Raw genomic sequence first — 12555 nt, 5'->3', positions numbered from 1 at the left:
CTTTTATTGGGAGTTCAAATACGTATTTTATATACTTTGCTAATAGGTATTTTTTCAAAACTGCACTGTCTGCACATAATATTATTATTTATTATCATACATACTAAACGTTAGGTAATACAACAATATTATACTATAATGTATTATCTATATTTACTACAATAAAATATTAAATACTACCTAAAAGTAAGTTACCTGTATTCTGGCTTCGGTCAGTCCAATTTTCGACGCTAGTTCCTCCCTGCAACAAGCACACAAGCCCATTAAAAAAATATTACATTAAACTGTCAAAATGAATGTGGGTGTATTTTACTCAGGCCCACATAGATCGCCTGTTTTCAAGCATAACGCGGTATGTACGTATACTTAATATTATTGTTTATTATATTTATGGTACCTATATTTTGATTAAGAAAAAAAATCTATTGAACGACACAAAACAAATTAGCTCAAACGAGTTTTTTAAAAAACAGAGAATTTCAAAGAAAGTAAATCTTTTTAAATTTAAGTCAGAAGATAAATTGAAATTAAATAAGATTTGTAATAAGCCAAGTTCAGCAGTTAAAAATAAACAAATTTTAAATAAATAAAACATTTTTATATATAGCTACTCATTAATATTATTTATTATGATTTATGACAGACCGGTAAATAGTTTCCAATTCATTATGAAGCACAGTTCACATCCGTATATATAGTATACAACATTATATAGCAGGTTCTTAAAATTTTGGATCACCATTATATTATTGCGAACAATAATTATTGTTGATTGTTAGATTTAAATATTTATAAACCGATAAAAAAAACTTAAAAGAATATTATGGGTAGTATCGAAGGACATGAGAGATAAAGAGATGCCTTCATCATATGCATGATTTGAAATTCATAAATACTATGTATTGAATATCTCAGCCCACCTTCTAACCTAAAAACGTTGATTACATTGTATTCTGTAAACTGAAACTGCCACTTGGAATTTACAAGTACCTATATAATATTACAATTTAATTCAGTGAAAAAATATAATAATTATTATTATCTTAAATGTTTATAAAATTCCTCGTTTTTTCTATAAATCCGATTTAATGATAACCTAGATATTATAATATTATACAAATTCCATTCATGCTCTACTGAATTAAATGTTACCATTTTTTTTATCTTGCGTTTAATGCTTATTTTCTGGTTTTGTGATTATCAGCACATGTTTTAGTATTATTTTTGAAATCAAAACAAACGAAACGTTAAACTCTCAAGATGTTAAATGCGTATTGCAGCGTACACGTACAGTTTTTGCATCATTTATTTTGTTTATTGGTATAAAAATAATTTAAAATTGTTAACGTTTGAAAATATAACATGTCAAACCAGCAGTTATTTAACACTATGGTACGCGGAAGACTTACATATAGTGGTATACGAAAGGTCACAAATTGGTAGAACTACGCGCGGAGAGTGAGTAATTTAAATAAATTAAAAACTAATTTACTCGTAATAAAATTATTCCATACAACGTATGACATGCATTATTATTTTTATCCGGTAGGTATCACGGTAAATCGGAAAATCGGAAAATACAACAAATCTTATCGTCAACATGCAATGCGCAAGTATAGGTACGTATAGAATACTAGAATGTAGATATTTTGAATACATTATAAAATTGAATTATTGTTTGTTATTAAAAGGTACAATTTATTAAAATGAATACAATATTCTATGAATGAATAATAATATTGTAGTAATTTACCGTCTTATTGTTTGAAAGAAATTTGTTACAATTTTGAACAATTCTATTATATTAGATACTAAATTGGTACGCGAAAAATAAACGTTGAGAACCGTTGTATTAAACGTTACCTACTTATATAATAATTAATAGGTATTTATACCACACATTCAAACCAATTTAAACGCATTATCATCATCCCTAAAACTTAACTGGAAACTTTACTAAGAAAACTGACCTGATAACGGTGCAAAAGTCTACTGTTTGGGTCTACCTTCCCAGATTTACATAATTTTATTTATAGATAAAATGGCTGTAAAATCATAGGTGCAATTTCAATAAAAAAAAAAAGTAAGGGTGCTTAAAATACGCATTTTCTCATCTGTTTTTTTTTTTTTTTTTTGAGAAGTTTTTGATATATTTACACAAACATTATTTGATGGTGCTAGTTTTAAAAATAGGGGTGCAAATACCCCCTGAGCCTGCCTGCCTCCCTATTTGTGCCTACGTGTAAAAGACTTGAGGAACTCACCTGGTGAACACGTCCGGGTAGTGGGTACGGCCGAACGCCTTCTCCAGCTCGTCAAGTTGGTAACTGGTGAACGTGGTCCGGTACCGGCGCTGTTTCCTTTTGTTGGTACCACCCGCGGATGGCGGACCACCGTAGCAATCGTCGTCGTTGTCCGCCGAAGCGTCGTGGCCGCCACCGGCTCCGCTCATGTCCACTATTCCGTCTCTGCCGTCACCGTCGGCGTGATCGTCGCAGCCGCCGTTTTCCGCGTCGTCGTCCGCGCCGTTATCGTCGTCCACGGCGCCGCTGTAGTAGCCGGGTGGCGGTGACGAATAATAGTCGTAACCCGCCGAGCCGGTTCCGGTTCCGTGGCCACCACTACTGGCCACCGCGGCCATTAACGACCTACAGTGTTGCTGTTGCTGTTGGTGCAACTGTTGCTGCTGTTGCATTTGGTGGTGCTGCTGCTGCTGTTGCTGTTGTTGTTGCTGCTTATGTTGTTGCTGTTGAACCACCATAGCCGCCGCCGCCACGACGGCAGACCTCTCCCGCATCATGGTCGCGGCCATGGCCACCGCAGTGGCCGCGGCGGTACGTTGTCTCTCGTCAAACGGTACTGCTGCGTACTCTCCCGACTGTGGCTGGTCGTCTTTCTGTGGTCCGTGGCTATCGTCCACCGACGCCACGGCGGCCACGGCCGATACCCCCTCCGCCGCTGCTGATACTGCTGCCGCCGCCGCTGTTGCTGTTGAAACATAATTTACTCAAATTAGTATAGGTACAAAAAAAGCATTCGTTTATCGTATAGGTTTATGTAGGTCATATTTTGGCCTACAACGAGCGTAGCTATTCAGTAAAACAGAGTCGGAAAAAACATTATACTATTTAATATTTATAAGCACCGCGCTGACATTAGCTACGACTACAAAATTTATTTCGTATATACATTATAATATATTTATAAATATGCAATTTTGGTTGCGATGATGGAGACCGTTTGTACTTAATAGTGCAATGTAAAATTTTACAACTCTTTTTAGACGTATATACCTACACAAAGATTCACGATGAATGAACAGTCGTCTAAATTATAATATTCTCATAAACTGTATAATATTATATATTAACGATTCTGTTGCACTGCTGCGGAGTGGATCGATTATACTTATACCATAATATCTGCAACCTTTAACGATGAGGTCACATAATATTATGATTTTTGAATATAATTATAGGTACCTACTGCTGTATAGTTTGGTTTTAAAGATGTCCAAACAATCTCATTTTTTTGGGCAATTATAATTTAGCTCCGTTCCAAACCTTATTCAGCTTATTTTTTAAAATAATGATCCATTTTGATAATTAGAACTAACTACTAAGTGATCTTAAAAGTTGTAAAAAAAAGTGAGATTGGTACTTTTAGACCAAAGCTACAAACTTAAGAAATAGTATAAGTGATTCAGAGTTTGTTTTGTTTATACATGATGGTGGTTTATTTAGTGAGTTTACTAAATCTAATCCGTTTATAAACAACGACTTCTAAATCTTGTTATAATAAATTTAAACCGTTTTTTATTAGTTTATTGATTTATTGTATATTTAGCAGTCAAGAGCCCAAAAAACAAAATACGTATATTACAATAAAATGATCCAAAGAGAAATGAGGAGAAGGTGACAAGGTTGTATACTGTGATATGAGTTATGTATTTGCTAAGGACATACCTACCATAATAGAATGACATAAATTGGTCAGAAGCACAGTTTAAGTCGATACAAATCGAAGGATGTCAATGACATGGTATTGGGTTTGGCAAAAAGCTTTGGATTTCGTTAACCATTATACTGATCGGGCTGAGAATCGTGAGGTAACCTCACTGAGGTTTATAGATTTAGCGTTATATTATCAATCACAGCGCGGGATGGCTTAACAAAATAACAAGCAATAATAATAGGTATATACTCACACACGATACAACATAAAACATTATAAACTTTAAGGACACACGTAGTGTTATTAGTTTTTTACCTATATGGTATTGTTATGGTATATATAAATTGATATCCCCGGGATGTCTGTTAATTATAATAAATATAATATGATGATATGATAGGTACATGTCGTGATAGATATGATGTATAAGTATAATATGTGTACTGAACAACTGAACTCGCGAAGGTAAATCGTCGATGCAATGCGAGTGAAGTAATAATAATTAGTATAGTAATATTGCGAGTATATACAATATGATATAGAACAAGTGCAATGTTTGCAATATAAATAATAAATACACAATATTATGTATAGCTATACATTATATACTGCAGAAATTATTATTTCCATGGCATATTTATATAATTAATTTACCTATATTTATATTTTATATAACTCCGGATCATACATCATATATACATATATGTATATATATATCGAGCTATCGGGTAATAATATTGATATAACAATCTATCCGATTGATCAATATACAGATCATAATAATATATTATATCATGTACAAATATTATAATATATAATATATAATATAATGATGGTATCGTTGTTCAGTGCAGCGGAGTATAGGTACTATGAAATATTATAATAGTGTATATAATATAATGCACTCGCATTAAATATATACATTTAACGACAACTAGTTGTTGTTTAATATGTACAATGTACCTACAGGCTACAATATACTATAAATTGCGATTATTATTTCCATATTATATACCTACCTATATGTATACATGTACGATTATTGGTAAATTCAAGTAAGCTCCTACCTGTATGATCTCTATGATCCGTGTTCTATATATTATAATTATTATATACATATAATATAATATATAATATATATATATATAGTATATACCTATACAAGATAATAGGTTCCTTATATAGGTAAAATAACGATAATAATATAATTTCGATCGATCAGCCAGCAATGGGCACGATATAATTATTTATTATCGTCGATTTAAGACTGTGTATGACTATTTTAATTTACCTTTAAGACGTATGCATAATATATAATATTATACATCATTATTATAGACGCACGCATGCGCGCCAGAGATCACCGGCTGTCCAGATTATACCATAAAAAATATATAATATTAATGTAATTCTATGATGATAGATTGAGATTTTTACTATTATTATTATTACGTTTCGGCAGCAATGGCGGCCACCATCATTATCATATTATTATTATTATTATTATTGTCGTCGTCGTCAAGACGTGCACGCAAATGCAGTGTTAGGAGACACGCCACGGCCCTCGTGTCCCCACCGCGACAACGTAGAGGCACACGAGTGCGTACGACTTTCCCCCACGACGAAAAGCCCGCCTATATCGTCGTTCACTTATGTAAACGTTATAATCACACAGCGTTTTAATCTCTGCGTCACCTACATAACATATTACGACATCCACGAGCCCAGACTAGACTGTAAATAGTTTTAATAATAAAAGACAATATATTTATATATAATATTATCATCATTGATTTTATATAAGATTATATAATATAGGTACCTATATAAAATATGTTTGATGATGTAAATTTTTTTCCTCGGATTAGCATTTTTTTTAAATTTAAAATTCTATAATAAGTTTATCATGAAATAAATACAGGCTTAAAATAGAGTTGTTGGTCGAGAATCCATTATACACGATACAGCCACAATCTCAAATCAATGTCAATACATTTTTTGTTATATAATTATAAGGATTTTACTAATCATCTGCTATAGCAAAATAAGCCTTTAAAATTAAAATAATTTAAAGTACATAGACGATAAAAACGTTTTTTATTATTTCATGCAGACATGTATAGGTCATGTGAGCTGAATGTATAGCTATAAAGTATAAAGTACCTCAAATATGCATAAAGCAACATGATGCAACTGCAACAAAGTTTGAATACTAATTTTATTGTATTTTATTTTTGCGTACTGCACCAATAATCGCATGTATACCTACTAAAATACAATGCACGTGACTTTAATTTGATGGAGTTCTTAATCAGCGATTATTGTCAGCTGGTGGTTATCAGTTTATTACGAATATTTAATAATTAATTTTTATCGTAAACAACATTTGTCTACTTAGGACAATGCAATTATGATGTGTTACCTATAGGTACACACACTAAGCGTCTGACTATAATGAATATTAATAGACAGTCGCTCGTAACATATATAACTTGGGACTTTAGAGAAACAAGAGTTGCATTTACAGTGATGCCAATAAGAGGCGATATGCAGGTTAATGGTTTTTACAAAAAAGTAACTATACGGTAACGCGATTATACTATATGTTTGTGATCATCATTAATTATTATTTATATGATATATTTATTTATTTAGTTTACTACAAGGACTCAATTATTGAGGGCTCTGTTTGAAGATGTCTACTCGGTAAAGAAATCCCAATTTTCCCCTATCATTGAATAACTTTGTTTATAAGTATATACTACTGATACTATAAGTAGAAACACTGCAGGTTAAACAATTGATATGTAAAATAATATGAATTTGTGACCCCTTCTGTTATATTCCGTTTAGACAACCAAATGCATGTTGAACCAATGTTTAACGCTTCTAGCGGAAAATTGAAATCACCATTGGTTGTCACTAATCTTTGTTATATGGTTATATGTTTATATGGTATACCTTCAATAAACGTTATTGTATATTCATTATTATCACGATTAAAGACATATAAATAGGTAAGTAAACTATTTGAACTTTTTTTTACACCAAGAGCAAGTATAGTTCTACACTGTTCTACATGTATTCCATGATTATTCGGGGAGGGCCATTTTTTTTCGTCTAGTTGTCGTAGTGGTGAAAACATATGAGATACAATAATTATTGTATTATTGTGACTATATAATAATTATTACTGAGCATAATATGATATATACATATAATATAGTCGGATGGCTGTATCCCGCGAAACCATTTCCATAGCGACCACTCGATCATCCACGCCGTGTACACAAACAACACCATCACACAAACACGGTTGACAACACAAATCACAGTACCCAAATCATGATCGATGGGTTGGCCGCGGACGTGGATGGCTCGTTGAAAGGCGTACTCGAACCGGAAGACAAAACCGCGGTGATGCTGATCTCGGCCATACTGCTGGAGCACTTCGGCGACGGTCTTCCGGTGCACGCGGACGTGGTCATGGACACGGTCCAGTACCGACTGGCCCGGGACGAGACGATGGCCGTGCGGGCCCCACAGGACGGGTGCTACTGCGTGTGGGCGGACCGCCGGGCGTCACGAGCGTACCGCTGGTGCCTGGCGCGGTTGGTCCGGTCCGGTCGGATCCGCGTGGTGTACGACTGCGGGTGCGGATGCGGCGCGTGTCTAGAGGACGGCGCCAACGGCGGCGGGTGTGCCAAAGGAGGGACTCAAAGGCCGACGATGGCGGCTGCGATATTATAAAATCGTATAGTCGCCGTCGACGAAGAGCATTTTGTATCATACACAAAACACTGAATTACGCCAATAAAACGCATAATAATAATATAAACAATACATTATATAAAGATTTTATTATGACACTCGATAGTTTGTCTACGAAAAGTGTTAAAACGCAGTGCTATCAAATCGACGAGAATAAACTGAATGCAACACCACAGTCTTCCCCCAAAGGCCACAGCGTGCATATATCACACCGCAATTATTCGGATCACCATATACACACGACCTGCTTTACATATATTACCTTAATATTATGAATCATTTTTTTCCGCAGCTAAAAAACTCCGCTGTTCGACTAAATTATTAGATTTTCAAGAAAAACGAAAACAACAATTTTAATTTTTTCGAATTTCGAAAAATTAGGAATTAGGTACAAACAATAATAATTATAATTTACTTTACTTTTCGTAACCCAAAAACGCTTCTAAATATTATTACGTGGGAACAAATATTTTGAGAATTTGAGGATTTTTGAGAACGTTTAACGCTGGTATACATATATAGTACAAAACAAACATTTTTGAACAATCAATATATTACCTACCTATATAAATATTACGTGTAGGTATACAATATACATTATACATGATAAACAATATGTAATATGCAACAGTTATATACTTATATGCATATATTATATAGTTTATTGTTTTACCCACAGATTACAGGTATATACAGTTTTTGTATAAATCTGTGGTTTTATATAAAAAAAAAAAAAATAATAATAATAATAGAGTTGTTATATAAGAGATGTTAGGTGATTCGTCAATGTCGTTTATATTGTTATGCGTTTTTGTTAAAACTTTACAAGTTGAAATTATAATTGAAAAATTTCAAGATTAGTATTATTCCATTATAATGATATGATTGTTTTTTTTCTTTTCATTTGTCTTATAATAGTATAATACATGAGATTTATTTATGACAATTTATTCTGGTAATAATTAAAATATATTAAAATAATCGGAAATTAGTGATTTTTTGGTCGACAATATTTTCTTGTTAGTTGGTGTCGGTGTGTATATTACAGTAACGCGTTAGTATACGTATTCCTTCTGGAATTTCGATATAGAACGGATATAGCGGAAATCCGTCTATTTAACGGAAATTATCTATTTCATAGTCGCGCGAGCAAAAGAATAGAGACAGATATAAAATATTCAGTTTACGCTGATTTTAACTGCACAATATTCCGAAACATAACACCTCCTTCTGACGGTTTTCGCAGCAGCCACTACGTTTTTAAACAATCCTAAGACTCTAACTCATAACTCATAAGTCTATTTCATCTTACACATACTCCGCAACCTCACCGGTTTCGGGTGCACCATCGCGACGCTTGACGATCGGTCGAATTATGAAAACGTTGCAATGGTCTCGCGGGACGCAGTGAACATGTAATAAAACATGTACCAAACACATCATGGTTTAAGACCTTAAATAATATATATATATATCATACATGATACATGTATACCTATATGTATAATAATTAATATAATATATATTAATTTTATGACTCTGGTAAAACCGATATCAAAAGAATCATGTTTATTCGCGTGCATGACGATTTACTAACCCATGTTTGTATTACGCCTAAAATAAAGATATTATTTAATAAATACGCGCACTGTGGACACGACAGTTCACGTGACGGCAAGACAAGTGTATAATGCACGGTCTGTTGTTTATCCGTCAGGTACTCAGGTAATACATTTAATCGAGCATTTAACATCACAAAAAACAAAAATAAAATGATTGCGGCGCAATACCAATTATCAAACGTAACTATACCTAAGTACCTACTATGGTCTAAACGTAAACGGAAACTCTATTAACAACGTACACCGACATCAGCTATTTCATTGTGGCACTAAATAATTTGCCAACAAATTAACGTATAAGCACTTAAAACTATCATAAATTCAATTATAAGGCAACAGCGTTTATAAGACTGTCGAATTGTGCAGTCCGAAATTAACAGTTTTATTACTTTTACTATAGGACGCAATAATTCAATATTTTCGATGAATAAAATACATTAAACGATTTTTTTTTTCAATACGATAACATTGTTACGTCCCGAGTGAACGTCGATTCATACATCAACGTAGAGATGAAATACTGATGTTTACAATGTAATAATGTCTTTATTTTCACAAGTTAATAATAATTGATACAAAAATACAGTTTATATGCTATAAAGGTGTTGGTGAGCGGTGTTACGACCTTACTCTGAAATATTGTTTTAAATGACAATGAGTGGTTTTACGACCTGCCTCTAAGTGTCTTAAATGTCCCTAACCGTCTGATTAAAATTTAAAAACCGTTTGGCTTACATTTTAGAAAAACCCGTCTGGCTCATATTTTAAAAACCGTCTGACGAGCTCTTGTCGTGGTCCTCTTATATATGCTCGTATCCGTAGGAGTAGGTGATCGTACGTGGTGGTGAAATCTGGCACAAGGCAGAATTTGAGTCTCCTGGTGTAATTGGTTATTCTAGTCGATTCACATCCTTTCTTAGTAATAGTGACTTTCCGAGAAGAGACGTGTGACAATGCTTTTGTAGTTTAATTATCTACGCCTTTTTTACGATGACCTCAGCATGTTATTTTATATTAATTGCCTACTTAGTTATATCACTACTCATAGTAGAAACTTACACTAGGTTTTGAATATTGATAGGGTACGTAACAACATCCATAATTCGTGTGATTTTAGATTTGTAAGATTTTAATATGAAGAATTCTTAAATGTCCTAGGTACTGCAAGTCTACAACTTCTTGTACTTCTGTAATTGGGTCTTCTCACTGTCGGGCAAATTATTTAAGTTATGATCTATCGGCGTGAGGTAGGCATATATTTCAGTCAAATGTAACTGAATACAATTTATCACTCCGCCACTGGATACAAGAATTGTGCGATTTAACGTATATGAATCTCAACTTTAAAGTTACACACAAATGACCGACCCGGTCAAAATTGTGATTTTATTGTCAATTATTGAATTATGATTGACAAAGCACGAGGCGACGGATTGGAAAAAACATTCCAAAATCTAAGGTGACTAATATATAAGGTCAACCATGATATATATATATATATATATATATACATGACCAGACATGGCAGGAGCCAAGAGAGTGTTTTATTTAATAAATTTAATGGAACTGCTAGGTCAGACTCGAAATAATATAAGATATAGAGTGTTTTCTTTTCGAACAGAAAATGGTATATTATGTTATTACTTATTGTTATACATAATGTATGGGCGCGGTATATAATACGTCTGCACCGGCGACAATTATATTACAATTATTGTCTACGGGGCAACATATATATGACATTTAATTAACACAATCGGCGCCGGGCTAATATACACTCGCTCACACGAATACGTATACATTTATATGCATTATACATGTATACTAATACTAAACTAATACCATACCTGTACCGGTCGTGCCGTCTTTACTCTGTATCATGTGTATAATATTAAGTACGGGTGGCGCCATACCGGCGGACACCAAACAACACGTGCGACGTTATCGACGACGCGAAAATACAAATATTTTATTATTTTGACGTCAAATCGACGCGTATCATAACACCTATGGTCGTCACGTGCAGCACAAACCCAACACGGCCCCGCTGAAATTCCAGTGCCGAGCCATGGAATAGGTTACGTCCGAGTTTTCACAAGAGACGGTATACGGACAATTTATTCAACCTCAACACAGACGTCGCACACCAATATATATAAAAAAAAATATATATTTTAAAAATTACGTTACAATACCTTTGCGGTGATACCGATGAGTACCTATAAACGTCCAAATTACACACCCCGACGAGACCTGTACGTGACGTGATGATAATGACTCGTCGGGGGCGTGGAGAAGTGACAGCTTGAGCGGCACTGTCATATTCCGTCGTAGTATATTACCCACACAGTGTGCGTACGCATAATAAAGCTGCTACACCAATATACCGACGACTTTAACACCGTGACGAGTCGCAGCGGAACCGGAAACAAAGCGCACTGCAATACACACACACGCTCGCAATATATTACACACGGGGCAACTTGTATGCAATAACGTAGTTAATACGGCTAATAATATAATAGAATATAGTACCGGCGGCAGAGTTTGGGTGTGAGAAGAGTCGGGGGCAGGTGACCATAATTAGCCGGCTTATAATTTCCCGTCTGCGATGTCACGTCGTCGTCGTAGCCGCAGCGCAGCCGTTAACGTGACCATCGCGCCATACGAAACGTAAAAATTATGTTATTATTATAGTGAACACGACTTCAACACTACACATGAGTGTGCATCATCTATATTATGTGTTCGTATCGTTGTTTTACGAATGTATGGAGCTATATAACATGTTATATGTTATATATACATATGATAGGTAAAAGGTAATAATATAAGCCCAGTATGACAGCTTATTGTACATAATAATAACCCACTCGTCAACGAAAAACGGTTTCGTCTAAGCGCACCACACCCCAACCCCCACCGGAAACTATACGAGTATAGACTATACACCACCGCAGCGGGCCGTTGTTATTTTCCTTCTCGTTATTTAATGTATCTATCTAATCCAATTTGTAGCCGCGCGAATAGCGTAGCGTGACATATTATATTATATATATAGAATCCGACTGCTAAATGCCACTGCAGTATATCTATATATGAACCGTGGACAAATCAAATTACAGCGACGCAGCTTCACTACTTTTCGTGTACGGATCACAGCATTATCTATAAATTATTAAGATATTATACATGTCTCTAACAAGTT

General features: G+C 34.3%; 1 protein-coding gene across 1 annotated transcript in view; it reads right to left on the bottom strand.

The window, feature by feature from the left end:
* The window catches only part of LOC107166492 (uncharacterized), a 71119-nt gene that overhangs the window by 18906 nt on the left and 39658 nt on the right, over positions 1-12555 (bottom strand). The window contains exons 2-3 of the mRNA XM_089216188.1: positions 2265-2988; positions 196-241 (exon numbers count right to left, since the gene is read on the bottom strand). Coding sequence (XP_089072314.1) covers positions 196-241; positions 2265-2988 — 770 coding nt within the window. The remainder of the gene's footprint in view (positions 1-195; positions 242-2264; positions 2989-12555) is intronic.

Source organism: Diuraphis noxia, unplaced genomic scaffold (assembly GCF_037042655.1).
Source record: "Diuraphis noxia isolate RWA-SAM2 unplaced genomic scaffold, SU_Dnox_SAM2 contig0001, whole genome shotgun sequence".
Classification (NCBI taxonomy): Eukaryota; Metazoa; Arthropoda; class Insecta; order Hemiptera; family Aphididae; genus Diuraphis; species Diuraphis noxia.
This window is presented reverse-complemented; position numbering and strand designations above follow the sequence as displayed.